Raw genomic sequence first — 19,148 nt, 5'->3', positions numbered from 1 at the left:
CCTCCCTATAGCCAGCTCGCACCAAGTGAAAGGAAAAGAGGAGCCATCTCTCCTGGATTCAGAAGGGGGTTTTGTTAATAACTGGATTGCTCAGCGCCCTTCACGAAAATTCTACTTGCGGAGGGTTCTACGTTGGCAAAGGTTTTGGTTCCCTTTTCTGTGGGCTTCGGCCAGCGGGCTTGTCTTCCTTTGCCAAGATGGCGGCTCTAAAGGCGTCTGGAGGCGGCCCGTGTAGATCGTCTCCGGACCGGCAGCTAAAAGCCTAGGTCTCTCCTTTCATGTGGGACAATACATAGGGCAGCAACTACCCTCAGAACCGTGGAAAGGAGACTTCGATTGCCATGATGGAGAATCTTTGCCAAGATGGTGGCAGCGCAGCCGGGCCGGCGTCAGCCTCCTTTACCAAGATGGCGGCGGGCGGCTTCCGGCATGCGCTTCCCCAATCCCCTTCGAGATGTCAGAGCAGAGGCGGCCGCCGCCGGAGTCTGAGCGCGGCCGGAGGGAGAGTGGCTGTAGCCGAGCGCCCCAGCAGGGACTAGGTGGAGCTGCGGCAGCCTCCGCCCCTGTCAGGAGCTGGCAAACGCTGTCACCTGTGGGGGCGCAAAAGTTACCTCCCGAAACCCTAAAGCAACACAGCACCACCTTTCCCCGAGTCACAAAAATCATGTGTGCCGCACAAGGTAGGAGGCTCGGTCCTGGCGTCGCCCAAGCTTTCCCGATGCGACGAGGTGGGGCAGGGGGCTGGTCGGGGGCCTCCCGCGCGGACACCCCTCGCCCCACGCCCCTCTCCTTGGGGATTGGCCACGTGTTTCCCTCGGACTGAGGGGGAGGCGCGTAACGGGAACAGCTGGAGGGAGTTTAATGCTGACATCTTGAGGCTGCGTGCATTTTGTTTTATTTGGAGTGGTTGGGGTCCCGTGAATAAGAAAGGGTGGGCGACGCATGGAGTTGAGAGCAGCTAGTCAAGATTCGGGGAGGGGCCTCCACGGGCCACTTGGACGCGGGCCCTGGAGGGGTTGTCAGGAGAGGTCAGGAGTCTTTGCGGGCGGGGGGGGGGGGCGTACTTTGCAAGCAACTTATGCCATTTCGCCTGCAACTTGCTTTTAAGCTTGCCACCCCCTGCTTTCCTTAAAAATAATGATTAAAAAGTGCAAAGAAATCCAGCTCGCCGGAGGTTTTGCATTTGGCGTGCAACTTCCTTCAAGTGTGAGCGCGCTGGGAGGGAGGGAGGGGTGGGGGTTGAACTTGGCAGGCGGCGCCTCCTTCTGCCGCCGCCGCCGCCTCGCAGACTCGGGGAAGAGGGTGGGGGACCGCTGGGGCGCGGGGGAGGGTGGGTTCTGCTTTGCAACTTCTCTCCGGGTGCGAGAGCGCGGCGGCGGCGGCTGCAGACGGGGCAGCACAGACGATGCGGGGGTGGGGGACCCGCCGGCACGCGACTGCCCCCCGGCCCAGAGTACGTATGCGCCGACCCCTCCTCTGCCCTGATCTCCCTGAAGCGTCCCCAGAGGGCATGTCTGGCCGGCCAGCCCTGAGCGCGGCCGACACGCTGCTGCACTGTTTCCGTGCAACCCCATAGCCCCTCACGAAGTGACACACTTTGCGCAACTCGGCTCGGGGGCGGCGGCGCGGACCATCCCCGCGGCTCTGCTGCGGGCCGCGCCCCGGCTCCCCTAGGCAGCCCTATGTCACCCGCTGGAGTGCTGGCGGGGATTGCCGCGGAGGGACAGGGCGAGCGCCCGAGTGGGTCGGGAGTTGCGGAGCAGGGCGGGGGCGGGAAGGAGGCAGCAGAAGAGAAACTAGAGAAACTCAGCTTCCCTCCTAATCTCACCCGGTAGAGACCAGGTTGGCCCCCGCCTCCTCCTCTCCTTTTTCCTGGGGGTGGCATGGGTGAGCGAGGAGAAGCCCCGTGCGCCCTGGGAGCAGCGGCGGGCTGCTACGGCGGGGCCCATGCCCCGGCCGCGGGCGTGCAGGCGCCGTCGGGGCCAGGGTGGCGGGGCCCGCGCGGAGGGCGTGGGGGCAGGGGCTGCGGCCTCCCGTGCAGTTGCCGAGCGTCGCCAACAGGTTGCACCGTTCCCTGCTGCCGCCGCACGGCCCCTCGGGCGGGGAGCGGACGGGGGTGGAGTGGGAGCGCGTGTGTGCGAGAGTGTGCGCGCCGTGGCGCCGCCTCCGCGCGCCCCGCCCCCCCGTACTCCCCCCCGCTCAGTCCCGCTCGCTCGCCGCGGCCGGGCGGCCCTTTCGCGTGTCCGCGCTCCCTCCCCTCCTCCTCTTCCTCCTCCATTTTGCGAGCTCGAGTGTGTGACGGGAGTCCGAGTCGCCGCCCGTCCGTCGGGGACGGATTCTAGTGGGTGGAAGGAGACGCAGCAGCTGGAGCGGCCGAAGCGGCGGAGCGCCGGGACAGAGGACGCGCGCCCGGAGCCCGGCCAGGAGAGAGGGCGCGGGGCGGGGGTCTGGCTTGTCAGCCGGGAGATGGGAGACTTTCTTAAATAGGGGCGCTGCCTTCCCTCCCATGGAGAAAGGGGCGGCTGTTTACTTCCTTTTTTTAGAAAAAAAAATATCTCCTGCTGCTCCTGCTTTCACATGCTAAGTTGTTTATATCGGCTGCGGTGGGAGCTGCGGACGGTCGCGGGTGAGCGGCACCTCTACCAGAGGTAAGACGCTGGGGCCGGGACCCGCGCGGCCGCTGGGCCCCCCAAGGTGCGATTCGGGAGCCGCCGCGGGAGTCTGCAAACTTTTATTAGCCTCCGGGAATGGGGGTGGGGGCTGGCGAGGGCCCGGTGACGGTGACGAAAGGGCATTGCGCGGGTGACAGCGCTGGCCTCTTCCTCCCCGTCGGCCTCCTTCCCCCTGCCAGGCCGAGGGGGAGGAACCTAGGCTGTGACTCTGCGAGTGGAGCCTCGTCGAGCTGCCCCGGGTCTCCAGCCTCTCGTTCCCTCGCGCGGAATCCTGGCCCTTTTTTGCTTTTTTTTTTTCAAGTTCCCTTCGTTTTCCCTCCCAGGGGGCCGCCCAGACACCCATTTTAATGGTGAATGTTGAGCCGCTTCCGAATTCTACTCGCCCGAATATTTCCACTCCACCCTGGTGCGCCCGAGCGCGATCAGGGTTTCTGTCGAGGCTCCAGCTCGTCTTAGTTCTGGCGGGCGCGCAGGGTGTGAGTGTGCGTGTGTGTGTGTGAGCGCACACTCAGGGGGCTGACAGCCTGCAACTTGGAGACTTCGGTCAGGTCTGGCGTTATCGGGTAGGAGTGGGCGTGTCGGAGGGAGAACTCAACAGGTCTGTACACATTTCTCTTTTAACCTCGCACTTCACCCCCCCCCGCCCCCGCCCCCACAGAGGGTTTGTTCTTTGGCGCTTGGCAGCATTTCGAGTCTGACGTTTATAAGTGGCCCGTTTTCGAAAAAGACCCTCCCTAATCGTAATCGTTTTCTGGTGCGATTTTTGACAAGCGCGAATTTGACGTTTGGGGTTGCAGACTTGATAATGGCAGCCTTGTAATACCACTTAAGACCCCTTGGCATGGTTCATTGAGGCCCATTAATGTGCCAGGGTTGTTTGCAATTTAGACTGGGGGATAAAATCGTTGGAGGGATCGTTTCGTTTTATGAGCTATTGTTTTGGTTTCGAGTTTGAAGGCAGCTGTCAAAGCGGCGTGGAAATTCATTAGGTTCCATTTGATACCTGGTGTTTAGAGCTCGAGATCGTTATCAGATAAACGGGGCGGCGGCGTGGGGATATAAGCAGTTTACCCTCAAGATTTGTGTGGCACATTCCCACCCTTCTCTCCACCTTCATCACTCTTCATTCTCAGTAAGGGCCAGTGAAGTTTATGTTTCTTAAAGTCTCCGTACAGGAAAAGTTTCTTTTCATTGGATGGGATTTGACTATAATGTCGCAAATGTGTATGTCCCGCCTCATAAAACATTCTGATTATTAACAATATACTAGCAACCTAATCCTCTTGAGAATAGGCTCAGAATTGGGATAGGTGAAGGTTTAGAATGCAGAGAAAATTATTCTGAGCCTTTTACTGGATTTTTTAAAACGTGGATTGATACGAATGTGATTTTTCCAGTTCTGGGTTTTTCTGTTTTTTAGTACTTAGATATTCGGAAGAGAAAAATCATAATTTAAAGAATAATAGTATTTCATACTGAGGGTCTTAAGCAGTTTTAAAAATAAATGTATCTTCTATGTTGTGTTGTAAGGGTTGAGAGGAACTGCATTTGTTATATTTAAACAAGCAAAAATTGTAGTGAAAAGCTACTACATATTCTCTTCTTTTTAAAATCTAAATTTTAGTTGGGCTACATACAATGTATTTTATTTTGTATGTCCAAAATTTGAAGGCAGGCGCTATTCAACAGGTACATTCAATAAGAAATACTGGTTAAAAATAAGAGCATTTTTCTAGCCTGTTGGAAGATGAGTAAATCATCATTATTTATTTTTCAAATAATATGTCCACAGTTCACCAGCAGGTTGTACTAAAAGGTTTGAATGTGTGACTAGCTGGTAGGAGGGGAATTTGAGAATAATTAGAGAATTCTAGCCTATTATTTGGCAAATTTTATGTGTATTCTCAGAAAAGCAAACAGCCTTGATTGAAAAGAGGTAGGAATTTTAATGACCATACTTTTAAAAATTAAATACTTTGACATCAACTTGAACCTTTAGAATAATCTGATGTAATGAATTATAACGTCTGTGATTAACAAAGTTATAGTTCTGTGACTGGCAGGATGAATAGCCTAGCTTAGTTTGATGCAATTTTGTCCTGAGCGGTGCAAATGGACTGCATTGTACTTTTAAATGTGGCACACTGAATAGAAGCGGGAGACATGGCTTTTTTTTATTCTGGAAGACAGAAACTACTCTTCTGATAACAAGGAATTAGAATCGGAGTTAACTAAAAGGTTCATTTAACAGGCTCTTGCTTACTAATCGGATCACAGAGATAATGTGACTTTATAGCTTATTGTGTTTTCCTTCTCTCTCTCTTTTTTTTTTGTAGCTGATACTCACTTATGGACTCTCAGGAATCACTAAGCCCCCCAAGTAGAGAAGAAATCCCCAGCAGTGTGCTTGGTCCGGAAAGGAGAAATGTGATGGACTTCTGTAAAACCCTAAGGGGAGGAGCTACTCTGAAGGTTTCTGCATCTTCATCCTCACTGGCTGCTGCTCAGTCAGACTCCAAGCAGCCACGACTTTTGGTTGATTTTCCTAAAGGCTCAGGAAGCAATGCGCAGCAGCCAGATTTGTCCAAGGCAGTTTCACTCTCAATGGGATTGTATATGGGAGAGACAGAAACAAAAGTGATGGGAAATGAACTGGGATTCCCACCGCAGGGCCAAATCAGCCTTTCCTCTGGAGAAACAGACTTTCAGCTTCTGGAAGAAAGCATCGCAAACCTCAATAAGTCGACCAGTGTTCCAGAGAACCCCAAGAGTTCAGCATCCGCTGCTGTTTCTGCTGCCCCCACAGAGGAGTTTCCAAAAACACATTCTGATGTGTCTTCAGAACAGCAAAATTTGAAGAGCCATACTGGCACCAACGGGGGCAGTGTGAAGTTGTATACCACAGACCAAAGAACCTTTGACATTTTGCAGGATTTGGAGTTTTCTTCTGGGTCCCCAGGTAAAGAGAGTCCTTGGAGATCAGACCTCCTGATGGATGAAAACTGTTTGCTTTCTCCTTTGGCAGGAGAGGATGATCCCTTCCTTTTGGAAGGAAACGCGAATGAGGACTGTAAGCCTCTCCTTTTACCGGACACTAAACCTAAAATTGAGGATAGTGGAGACCTGATCTTACCAAGCCCCAGCAGTGTGACGCTACCCCAAGTGAAAACAGAGAAAGAAGATTTCATTGAACTCTGCACCCCTGGAGTAATTAAGCAGGAGAAACTGGGCCCAGTTTACTGTCAGGCAAGCTTTTCTGGGGCAAATATAATTGGTAATAAAATATCTGCCATTTCTGTTCACGGCGTGAGTACCTCTGGGGGACAGATGTACCACTATGACATGAATACAGCATCGCTTTCTCAACAGCAGGATCAGAAGCCTGTTTTTAATGTCATTCCACCAATCCCTGTTGGTTCAGAAAATTGGAATAGGTGCCAAGGATCCGGAGATGACAACTTGGCTTCCTTGGGGACTTTGAACTTCGCTGGTCGATCGGTTTTCTCTAATGGCTATTCAAGGTAAGATTAATGTTTTCATATTTCTTACGTTTAAGACAGAATGCTTGATTTAAATATTCACTTATGTGTATGTGTTCTCCAATGAGTCATGTATGTCTTTATGTGAAGAAGTTGAAATGGTCTTCAGAAAGCAGGCATGGTAGACAACCAAAGTGAATTATACGTACGTAACCGTTTCAAGTTTCTTTATGAAATGATGATATTCAGTATCTCATTGGCCAGTGGTTGCAAATTTTATTAAAACATGTAAAATCCTATTGCTCATCACAGGTATTTTAAGTAAAAAATGTGTAAGTTCAAGGAGGTATAACGTCTGATGATACGTTTATTGTACACGTTCATTTAAGCTATTTTAGAATATGCTCTTATATTACAAAGATAAGTACCCTTCGTGCTTTACATAATCAGAAGTTGTGCTTCTGTATTTGTATGTTTGTGAAGTGTTAGACTGAGGAGATTAAAGGGTTAAAAACTAGAAGTGCTGACAATAAGCTCAAGCGATGCAGTGAGCAGTGAACTCACCACAGTATTAGACCTGGCACTTGCCCACAGGGTTCCTGATCTAAAGTTGTCGTGTCGTGTCTGCTGATCAATCTCTTTAAGAAAGAATTGGGGGAAACACGGTGCAAAACAAAATTTTACTTTCAAATGTTCCCACAAGTTCTCAAATAGATAACTGATGGCCGACATTGTGAAACTTCAGTTCTTGGCTATGGTTTGATGTATTTGTCCAGCTTCTTTATTCTCAGTTATTTTTTATTACACTGACATTACTCTTTGACCTCAAATAGGTCTGTGAAAATGGAATTACCAGAAAAAAGTTTTGTATTTTGATGTATCTGTTGGTAGGGGTTAAGGTGTCTCCCTTTACCCTCACCCCCAGTTCACATAAGTACTGGGTTGTATATCACATTTTAGGTGTGAAGGAAAATATAAAAGTGTGATTGTAGAGACAAAAAATTGATTAATCAGTGGATTTTTTTTTTTAAAAGGCATAGTGGACACTGATTTATTTGTGCATAGCATTTCAGGTTTTTTCTTAAATGTTAGTGATAGTCATTGTTACCATTAACTAGTCATTGACGGTTTTTATTTAAAACACTCTTTAAGATACTTTTTTCTGTTAAAGAGGTATCTTAACACTGAGGTGTCTCTTCTTTCCTCTTTAAATAGGAAGCTTTTTGGGGGGGGAATTTTAGACTTAGATTTAGGCTATGTTCTAGTCCTTTAAAAAAAAGCTTAGTTGTTTCTCATCAAAAGAAGAAAAAAACACACTTTAGTTCTTGTGTGTCTTAATGTAAAAGACATAATCTATTACTTAAATAATATCTTTATTTAGAAGGCCACTACTTCAGTTTTTTTATTGCTTTTATTCTGAGCCGAAGGTTTAAAATGTTTTCAGTAAGAAGATTTGAGATGTTTCTGATTGCATAAACTGTTGTGTTTAAATGTCAGAAGTCATGCTGTGTTTTAAATTTTTCGATCTCAAGTTTTTGTCAGTGGAATTCATGATTGAACATGCTTGGTTGATTTGACTAAGCTATCTGTAGGAAGTGATTACATTGGTTTATATAAAACTTGTAATTGTACAAAGAAAAGTAACGCATTTTAGGAAACTCGGGGGGATTATTAATGCATTTTGTTCTGATAATCACCATGGTATTGTTTTCATTTTCCTTACTATAAAAAAGTCATGGAACAAGACTTTCTATTTACTTTTCTATTTACAATGAGCTTGCATTAAGCCCCATGAAATCTGGAATCTGGAGCCTAAGTCTTAGGTGAACATTGTTGCCCATAGATCATTAAAGGTAATTTTAATACCTTTTGTTGTAATTTATGACATATAAAGTGTCTTCACATATTTTTAATTTGAGCCTCAGAGCAACCTTGTGACAGTTGGCAAAGCAATGATGATGTGGGTCTTTCAAGATTGTTTAATATCCAACGAAATAATTATTTCTATGCCGATGTGTGACTTGGAGTTCTAATGAAAAGGTGTGATATATAGGATCATTTGGTAATGTTTGAAAATTTTATACCTTTTGTCATTAACTTGATATTGGGAACTATGATTACCCAGAACAAAGCCTCTTCCAAATAAGTTGAAACAATGCTTCTTTTCTAGCCACCACTGAATTAGTCTATTGTTTCCAAACAACAGCCCTGATATAACTAAAATTGGTGGCTTTCTTTTCTCTATATGTTACTGTGGTTCTAGCCAAACATTAGCTGTGACCAGTGGCCCTGAGTGGTTAGCAGATCAGTCATCACGTTGAGAACACAGCTGTATTGAATACTGACTTTCTGAATTCTGATATAAAAATATTAAATGCCACTAATAATTTCACTTGCATTCCTTTTAAGTTAAAAAAAAAAGCGTAAATCATGATTTGACTTTTTAAGATGACACTTAAATTGCTTTTTCTCAGAATGCTTAAAAAAAAATTTACACTCTGTTTTGAAGGGGAAAGTAGTTCTTTCTGATGTGTCAACATAGCACAACGTGCAGTTAGCAGATTAAATTATAAAATTAGGTATGTCATGATGGAGCAAAGTATTTTCTTTTTAAGGTTTAAGTTCATTGATAGTAAAACAAGAGAAACCTTATTTGATGCTCAATACAGTCATTAAGTAAAGCAAACTATCCATCCTAACAATATGCTTTTTAAATATTGAAATTCACTAAACTTAGCATAAATTTATAATTCTGATGAAGGCACATTTCTGCATAATTTGATTTTCAACATTGTTTCCCTTCAGCATTAATGGCGAAACTGCTAATAAAAGGCAGAGAAGTAAATAGTTTCAGGTGGAATTAGAGCCTTTCTTGGGATTATATTGAAACTTTAGTGTTAAAAAGTTGACTCTTTTCTAAAGGGTAAGGTTATTGGAGAAAAAGAATGATGCAAGATGAATGTGTAAACTCAGTTTTAGGTGGAGTTTGGGGCTCTGATGATTGGCGCCTAATGAAGCTACAAAAATTTATGTAGGTTTTAACTTCTCTTTAATTTATATAGATATTAACGGTATCTGTGTCTAATTTTGTTAATGTAATGAAATTGAAGACCTGTACAAACACAGGATGAGTGAAGCAAATTCTGTCCTTTTCTCATTTTTCTTGTTAACATCATCATGAATGTTTTCTCAGAATGAGAGGAGCGATAAGGAAGAGATTTTGTTTGAATTTGATTTACCCTTTTTTTAATGGATACTTTCTTTACTTCCTGGCTTTTCTTTTTCCTTTCCTTCCAAAGGTTCTGGCAGTGTTTCAATGTCTTTTAAAACTTAACATTTCTGATATTCACTCAAATAACATGATTTCTGAATGTTAAAGGAGGTTTGCTTTTGGTTATTCTCAGCTTTATGGTAATAATTTTTTTTTTAACCCTGTACTATGTTATGGCTAAATTATTAGTAAAAGATTTAAAAAAAAAATAACACGCACTGTGTAATCAGGTGTGTCAATTTAGTGTGGAAATACTCCGATACAGAAATGTGAGTAGCATGTGGTCAGATTTTATTGAAATTACTTCTGGTGATGTTTCTTTGGCTATTCCATTGTTTTGTATCATAATGCTGTTTGGTTTTGTCCATTGGTGTTACAGATATTTTAGTCTGACCACTTTCACTATATTATTGAATGTCTGTAAATTTTATGAAAGACTTATTTTGAAACATACCTTGCATAAATGTAGGTTAAATGCAAATTGAATTAATCGTGAGATTCATATGTGGGTAGAGATCACTTTAGAGGCCTTTTGAGATTTAGTGGAGGAGAGATTGGGTCAAAAGGGTTTATTTTAGTATGAGAGCCGAATGTGAAAGAGCTTCTGTATTAATTGGTTGGTTATATAAGTCTTATCCTCTCTGGCCTGCAGGTGATTGAAGTAGCCTAGTTGTTAGGAAATCTTAATTTGCATTGTGTTTAAAATAAGTCTGGGGCATATTTCTTAAAACATATTTTTTCTGACTTTAAAGTTCACACCTAATTTTAATTAGCAGTGACTTCTCCTTACGTAGTACTACTTATATGAGCAAATTAAATAGGCAGAATAGGTTTGTGCTGAATAGCATTTATGCTTCTAAGGACTTCCTGATAATTGTGTAATGCAGTATTTGCCAAATTAATGGACCCTTTCTTCTATATTTCTGTCGTGGAAATATATATATATATATATATATATATATATATATATATATATATATATATATAAATTCTTTTGCAACATGATATATCTATATATCTGTACTATATTATGGCTAAATTATTATATATCTATATATCATGTTGCCAAAGTTTTCAAGAAATATTTTTGAATTTAGCTATAACTGAAAAAAATCAATTACTTATTGACCTTACAGAAGCATTTGAAAGTCCATGTTCTCCTTATTCCTGTAGTTTCAAAGAGCCAACTGCTCTCATTTTCTTCTGGCTTATTCTACGTGGGTTTTGTGTTTTTCAAGTAAATAAAAATATTCCTATGGAGAACTTCCATTTAAAAAAAAAAGAAAAGAAAAGATCCATTAAGCGTTCCTTTCCCTTTGAATTGTGTGTGATGATTTCTATGCTAAACTGGATTAGAGTGAATTTTGCATTCATTTTACACATTACAATTCTGAACTGCAATTTTATAGCAGTTCAGAATTGTAGACAGTTATTTCAACCCCCAAATACCTAATTTTGACAGGTTGTCTTATTCTTCACTACCATCGCAAATGTCCCTGAAATAAATACAGAATTTCCAGAGGAGTTTGTGAATTAATGGACATTGTAGGGAACAGGAGTGGGAGAGGGAGGGACAGTAGAGGTGCGGGATGGTGGGAGGTGAGTTTAGAAATATCAGGAACAATTCTGAAAAACAGCAGGTTGGATCAACTGTCATGAATTCAGAGGACTAAAAAGAGAGAGATTTGGGGCTGTGTTTATGTACAAGGAAGAACACTAAACAGGATTACAATTGAGTTTCTTTCATTTGAGATAGAAATCTAAAGCTGATTGTGGCAATATAGCCCTGTTTAAAGGGTAGGTACGTTGGTTTTTGCTGTGCTTTAGCACCAGGAAAGAAAAAAAAAAAGATGGAATGAACATTTTAATTCCTTTTAGATTACTTCAGCTAATATCAAGTTCATATTTGTCGCATTTTTATTGAAGCTACTATGTAATCAATGAAAAGCTGACTACTGGAATGCAGTGGAAGTAATGATGGTGAATTTATGTTGCTATAACCACTTCATATTTCATAGTGCATTTTTACATGCATTGTTGTCTGACTGTGGAGTACAGACAGCCCTTATATATTCCCATGGGTTGTGTATTTTTCTGCTGGTATATTGAGGAAATTGAATTCTTATTTAATGGTCCATATATAGACTAAATTATGGGGTTCTGCAATTGCGAGACAGTCATTTAAACTATTTAGATTGCAATATAGTCCTTAAAGCCAATTATTTTGAATGGAAGTGTGTCATCCCCTAATTTTGTCTCTTGGCCAGTTTAAATATTAATGACTTATCTTGGTAGAGCTGCATGCTTGAACATACTTTTACAGAGTAACTCAAATGTTAATTTTGAGTGCTTTAAAATATTTTTTCTTTTGAACAAGTTTCAGCAAGATTAATAGAGTCTACAGGGCAGCAAATTTCGTGAACAGACCTCTTATTTTAGAGCTCATTTTCATTTACCCTATATGACATCAAATATATACACATAGAGGGTGCCCGAAAAATGGGGTGCCAGAAAATGTGTATACGTTTTATATAAATATAAAGGGGATAGAAAGTATATATAAAGGGAGAGAAAGTTTAATGATATGATTAGTTGTAGATGTTTGTTTATCACAGATTCTTACATTGGATCTTTATTTTTGTAACTAGCAATTTGAGAGTTCCGCCTAATGCAGTGTTTAGGACATATAGTTTGTTGCAATAAATGTTAACTTTTATTTCTTTTCCTATTAAAATTAGCCTTTATTCTAGTTGATTTCATAATTTTCCATAATAGTTAACTGTGGCTATTATGAAAATACATTTGATAGCCAATTTTTACAAGCTATTGTGAAATGACAAATAATTTACTACATGATTTATTCATGCGGGTTGGGGCACTGCGGTGACTTATGACCTGATGATCGTCACATGTTGAACATCAAAGCTCTACTGGTTTGTTATGAACACTTTTACTTCGTTGTCGTTTTTGTGTTTTGTTGTTTTGTAATTACTGGGCATAAGGCCTTTCTTAATTTAAACATTATTTAAATAGCAAATTTGGTGCTTTTTAAAAAAAACAAAAACAAAAAAACCTCAAATCCCTCCCAAACATTATGATTTAGTTATTCAATAGTAAAAATAGTAGAAAAGAATTAGGCTACAAATCAGAAAACTTGAGTTCTAAGGCTGAACTGAGCCAATCTCTGTCCTTGAGTAATCAGTGTTTTGGAGTCAGAATACTTGCTTTATGGTTAAAAATGAATTATTTTCAAGATATGTGTTCGTGTTTCTGTTTCTAAAATTCGGTGATCCTCTTAACCTGTCACTTTAGTGAAGGAGGCGGTTGTGGTAGGGAATGGTATACTGAAGTTGATTCTTTAGTATTCTTTTGTACATTACAAAGTACAAGACAAAAAAATTGACCCAGATGTGATATTTTTATGAGGTGTCAGTTTAAAATAAGGTAGTTGGTGGTACATAAAAAATAATACGGAAACACTGTTGTTGGTAGACCCAGAGTGGTGAGGGGCCCTGGAGGTCTCAGAGCTTGCTTTATTGTATTGAGTACGATGGTTTTAGATGACAGCTTAAAGAGACTTGAGAGCGCATCTAGTGCTCACCTCTTATTTTCTTCCGATGAGGAAATGAGACCCAAAGAGAGTGTCTAGAGAAAGATCACAGAATTAGTTGTGGTGCTAGGTCGAATATCCTAATTCTCAGTTGCCTAAACTCCCCAGCAGACTTCTCTTAACATCTGGTCTCTAGTTCTAGGACCTGAAACATAATACAGAGCAGCCAGGTGTTTTATAAACGTTAACATGAAATCAGCTGGTTTAGATTTTTAAAAATATACAGTATCCCATTCTTTCTTATATATTGTTAACCTGTTTTATTCTTCTAATAATGTTGAACACTGATTATGTGGCCACACTGTGCTGACGACTTGGTATGTAGTCATCTCATTTAACCCCCTTAACAGCCCTATGAAGGTTTTAAATTCTAGTTTCTAAATTAAGTTATTGATTCTGTCAATATCTGTAGTACAGAGGCAGCTGTTATTTACCTTAATTTTACAGGTGGGAAAACTTTAGACATTTAAAGAGGAAAAAAAGAAAAGAATAATTGGGAAAACTTAATACTGATCTGGAGGGAAATAATTTAATATTTTGTTAGAAATTCCTCATGGATCGTTAAACATTTTTATTTGTCAGCAGTGAATCTTTAAACAATATATAAAGGAGAAATGGGATCAAGCCTCTGCTCTCCTGCATGTATCTGGGTAGTCACTTAATTGCTTTCTCTCAAGTTTCAAGCTTCTGTAAAATAGTAAGAACACCCAGCATTTTTGCCTGACACCCATGGGTGTTTACTTTGAAAATTAAAGTGTACTACAAAAATTCAAGGTGGAATTTTGAAGCTCAGTCAAGTCTACTTGGCAAAAATCAGCATTGGCTAAGTACATTAGGGCGTCAGTATTTCCTTTCATCAAACACTTAGACTTTTTCAGTGTCTACTATGTATAATCCTTGAAGGAACATGCATCCCAGTGTCATAAAGGCGACTAGATTAAAAGCCTTCAGGGGCCAAAATCATTATATTTACATTGGTTTTTTTTTCCAGTTTTTTGTTGTTAGCTTTTCAGTGGGTTTAGTTAAATATTAGGTAAGCCATCTAAATTTAATAGCCATAGCAATAACTTCAACCATATTGTTATATTTTTATTAACAAGTGCTAGAATATCCCCTTTCTGTTTTATTGTCTGGCATTCTTATAAAATCAAGTATGGAAAGAAACTTTGCAAATGCATGAGAATGAAGTTATCAGTTTAAAATTTTTTTTTACATTTATGATATTTAGCAAAGCTGTGTGATAAAGAGTTTCTGACTATATTGAATACCAAAATTATCCTAAGTGGCCCATTTGGGAAGATTATGAAACTTATTTCATGGCATTTACTGAGTTTTTTCTTTATTAATCAAGTGGTTGAAAAGAACTTGAGTAAGACAAATTTGATGGATTAAACCAAACCTATAAAATCTCTTTTTTATATGACAAAGAACCAAGTACAGAAACATGTTAAATGACATGTTAAATTCATAAACATACCAATGTAAAATATAATGTATTAACTCTGTAGGCAGCTTTCTTCAAGGGAAACTTTAAAAAATTAAATTAGAACTCGATGTGAAATTTGTCATCTGGAATCCAGCTGAGTTTATTACGGACAAGGTGTGACTATAAAATAGATTGGTTTTTTTTAAAACGGAAAAACCCAACATGAAAGTTGTATTTCTAAGCTTCTACCTTGGGAGGCTTTGTATATATTATTGCTTAATCAGAAAATACATTTACTCCTTAGCTTGGTCATTTACCTTATTGATGCGATTCTAAATGATGTGAGTACTTCCAGAAATTTAGAAATTTAATCTTCTCCCAAATTTTACAGCATTTGTTTTCACTGAGGTTATTTAAAAGAACCCATGTAGGTATTTCTATAAGTGTTTGAAACTGGGTTGGATATCCCTGAAATAAATGCTTGGCCTCCCAAGGTGAGTAACCTGAAATGGATGATGCTCCAGTGGTTAAGTTCTGATTTGTTTTCCGTAAGCTATCGAGGAGCTTTCTGTTAGCATTTTATATGTTCCCTTCTCTTGACATAGCACAGAAAAAATAGGGATTACCCACCCCTAACCCTGATTTTTCCGTAAATGTTTATTTTATGTTCAAGTAAGGTAGGCCTGACTTTGTCTTGTCTAGAGTGTGATGATAACAGATACAAAGGAAATGCAGATTCCTACAACGACCTCCCATTCCTGTTCTCCGCGTATCAGGGAATTAACTATATGACAAGAACAACTCAAGTACACTAATGTTATTTACACCCGGGCAGTAGTTTGACTTATATAAAATTCACGTATTTTCTATTTTTATGCCTCATCACCTGAAAAGAAAATGTCTATTTATGTGAAAGTATGTTAAAAATCTAAGTGACTTTTGCTTGTCATTACTGGTTTGTTTGTTTTTTTAATTTGATCATGTTTATTATTCATAAAATGCTAGGCTTTAATGGATCCCAGTCTTTGAAATCATGAAGATACATGCCATGACACTAAAAATAGGACATACCTTTTGTAACCATTCTGTTAGTGCTGAAATTCTTTGTGAGAATAGTCTGCTTAAGAACTTCAGGTTTCCTATATTTGTACTGAAAACAACTTGTTTTCTCAGATATGTATTCTTTCTCTCTCCAAAATGACTTCGGTTTTCAGTGGCTAAGGAAAGGGGATAAAGAAGGAGATCTGCTTTACTGCTAACTTTGGCTTTTTCACTTTTTCATTAGCCCTAACTATCCTAGTTTGTTCCATTAGCTCAGAGGCCCGTAGATTTTTCTATTAGATAGAAAATGCTTCTTATAACTAAACATGTACAATGGGCTAGTGTTGGCGCAGCCTGTGGGCACCAGATTTGAAATATAGTCCAAGAAGAAGAAATATTTCAAAAGGGAAGGTAAGAAAAATAGGTGAAATAATCTCTAATTCAGTATATTAGAGAAAGTGTGATCCTTTAAAGGGTATGTCTTTTAACAGGACTGCACAGTGCTTTGGGGATACCACAGACATATGTAAAAACATAGTAAATAACTGAAGCCAGAGTGAAAAGTTAGAACCAAGAAACCCATGGAAAAAGAAAATGAAAGTTCTAAATTCCAGTTCTAGTATCTGGTTAAGTTTGATTTTTCTAAGGCTCAGTGTGTCTGTAAGAACACTGGAAAGTGTATAGCGATCTAGCTACATGGTGTGGGCAATAGGTGGAAGATCTTATAATGCACGTTCCAAGAAAGGTTGAGTGAGAGGTTAACTCCATGATCTCAAAGGTCCTTCCAACTGCCCTAGCAGCAGCCAACATTTATTGAGCTTGGCATTGAGCATGCAGAGATAAAGAAGGTAAAAATCCCCAAACCACAGCCTCACAGAGCAGTCCAGGGGTGATCTTCTGGTGACCTTCATACCTGCTCCACCCCCACCCCCACCCCCACCCATGTGCTTTTTGAAATGTGCACTTGAAGGATACTAAGCTTTTTCCGGGAAGGCCTGACTGCAACTTCGTAGAGGGAAGTGTGTGGGTAAATGACAACAGGAGTTGATTCAACTATGTGGAGTAAAAAAAGGGGTAAGAAGCAGTCTGAGGCAGAAGAAGGAAACGATGGGAAGTCTGAGCCGGTCGGATGAGGACTGAGGAGTTAGAAATGAGCCAGCAGGTCACTTCAGTCCCATGTGGAGGAGGCTGGTGTGTGCACACGGTACGTCCTGTGCACTTGTGATACAGGACAAGGAGAAAGCACGCCTTTCCTCCCTACTCGTAACCTGAGGGTCTGCAGCCCAGGTGTAGGGCATTTCTTTTTCCTTCTAGTCCCTTAAGAATATCTTCCTCTCTAGAAGAAGCATAGTCCTCTTTCCAGGTCCCCTGATGCATTTTTGCCTGTCAACATCTTCCCACATACACGCCCATGGCTCGTTCTCACTTTGCTTTAGGTTTTGTCTCCACTTAACTGCCAGCTCCATAAGAGAGACCTCTGACTGCTCTGTCTCAAACAGTGGCATGGTGTGTACATTGTTCCCTCCCCTCAACATTGAGTATCTAGTTATTTCTATGCTCCCCTGCTAGAATAAGAGCCCCAGGAGAGCAGTGATACTGTGTTGCTTACTTCTATATCCCAGCGTGGAGAAGAGTATCTAGCACATAGTAAGACCTCAGTAAATACACACTGAATATATGAATAAACAAACTTGACATATAAACCAAGACGTGTAGGCCTGGGTTGCACTTCTGTCTCTGGAGAAAGGAAATGTCAGCAGGTCGTGACTGTCACTAAGACGGATGATGGGATAGCCGCCTCGGTTATTTCTCCAAAGAGCACGTCAGTTTTAAGATGGACCAGTGCTTAAGTATACAGAGAGAACATATACATAAAGAAAATGTATTTTTAATTGGTGTCAGTCTTTGAATTTGCTATGAGACTTTGAAATGGACTGCTTTTCAGAGTTTCTTAGAACAACTCTGGTACATTTACCAGTGAACCAACTAGGGTAACCAAAGCTTGGAGGTGAAGAGTTTGAGGTTTGGCTTTGTTTTATTTATCTTGCTCAGGAGAGTAACATTTTGTAGCACAAGCTTTCATCTTTATGTTTTTCACTTGTTTATGAATTGAGATTATTCTAGCAACTGTCTAATGTATACATTTGTGTTGACTCACCTAGAAAGTCAGGCAAGAAATTGATTTGCCCATTTTTCAGATAAGTGTGTGTGTAATCAATCACTGAATACTCCAGGAGAGGAGAGGGCTCTTATTTTTGCCTAAATTTCTAGACTATTTTTCTTCAGATTATTTATATTTTAGATTTGACTTACTCTATCTATAGTTTTGTGGGGGTTTTTTTACTTACCTATAGTATGTAGCAGCCATTTAAAAGGTTGGTAAAATAAGTTATTTCTTTTACTGAGAGTTGTGGGAGAGTTCAAGCTAATATGGTAAAGACAGCAAAGAAAAAAAGAAAATGCTAGGTAAGTAGGTATTAGCTAAAGCAAGAAAATCAGATGAGGTCATTTAAGCATGAACTGCTTTAGTGTTCAGGAAAAAAAGAGGGGAGGACCAAGGACAGGGCTCTGGAAGGCATCCAAGGAGAGCAGCCATGAAAGAAACTGAATGAACAGTTGGAGAATTAGGAAACAATAATATTAAATTGGGGTGGGGAGAGCGTAGTTTGTGCTGTAGTTTGTGTTGTCGAGTCAACTAGGGTAGAAGAGAGGGAACAGAGTATCCTAATTATGAGAGATTGTTGTTGAAGCCATTCCTTAAAATATGTAAACATTCTCAAAAGTCGAAGCCAGAGAAATCAATGAAATTCTAAATAAAACAACACCATAACTAGTTTATAATTTTTTGAAAAGAAGGAGCCGTAAGTTTGAGAGCCTAAACAGCCTTTGAAATTTAGATTAAAATATTAAAGTGGATAATAAGAAACATGCTTCTGAGACCGCAGAGACCCCGAGACTGGGTTAGGAGTAAGACTGGAAACCAGCGGGGGTGGAGTTTCTTTCCCCCCCGAGTCGCTAGCACAACAGCAGCAAACTGGCGGTACCCTGGTCCAAACTCCTACCACTTCTGCAATCCCTTAAATGTGTTCTTACTTTTCCCCTCTCCCTTCTCAATCCGTGCTGCACTTCCTGCCAGATCAATCCTGCGCCACTGCTTTTGGTGTTATTCTCCTAATCAAAAAATATCTGTGCTTCTGTTGCTCTTAGCATAGTGGTTCTCCGTCTCTTCCCACCACCGCCCATTTGCCGGACGGCAGCCGGCAAACAGCCACATCAACACCCCAGAACCCCTAAAGGATTTGGGTCATGCACAGTTTCATGCAACTCCACCCTGATCTGTCTGATCCACGAAAGCATGTCTGAGTATAAGCAAGATTACAGGGACGGTCTGTGGGTTGGCTCTTGTTAGAATTGTTTTTATTCATTATTTTCACAAATGCCTTTTCAGAATTTGCAAGACTAATGTGTTCATTCCCTTCAGTAAAATTATACCAAGAAAAGTTAATAAACTTATTCACCTCACCTCTCCTTTCCTCTGTCCTCCTGCCCATCCTGCCTGCCTCCCATTATCCTCCACATTTGTGTGCAATCATATGAGCATAAATATACACATAGAAGGCATTCTGGGCTGTTTCCTTTTAAGTCAGAA

The 19,148-nt window shown here is 41.1% G+C and overlaps 1 protein-coding gene across 9 annotated transcripts in view; it reads left to right on the top strand.

The window, feature by feature from the left end:
• Positions 1-436: 436 nt before the first annotated feature.
• Positions 437-19,148, top strand: part of NR3C1 (nuclear receptor subfamily 3 group C member 1) — a 98,506-nt gene continuing 79,794 nt past the window's right edge. For 2 of the 9 annotated variants that reach the window (XM_074313719.2, XM_019739080.3), the window contains exons 1-2: positions 437-680; positions 5,009-6,193. In XM_074313719.2, coding sequence (XP_074169820.2) covers positions 5,022-6,193 — 1,172 coding nt within the window. In that variant the 5' untranslated portion in view covers positions 437-680; positions 5,009-5,021. Of the gene's footprint in view, positions 681-1,300; positions 1,454-2,048; positions 2,649-2,839; positions 3,271-3,391; positions 3,805-5,008; positions 6,194-19,148 lie in introns of those variants that run through there. The other 7 variants (XM_074313718.2, XM_074313716.2, XM_019739084.3 and 4 more) reach the window with 6 other exon arrangements.

The sequence above is a fragment of the Rhinolophus sinicus genome, chromosome 5 (genome assembly GCF_057876585.1).
Source record: "Rhinolophus sinicus isolate RSI-liver-muscle chromosome 5, RSI-T2T, whole genome shotgun sequence".
NCBI classification, from domain to species: domain Eukaryota; kingdom Metazoa; phylum Chordata; class Mammalia; order Chiroptera; family Rhinolophidae; genus Rhinolophus; species Rhinolophus sinicus.
The sequence above is the reverse complement of the archived record's forward strand: the minus strand, read 5'-3'. Positions and strand labels throughout refer to the sequence as shown.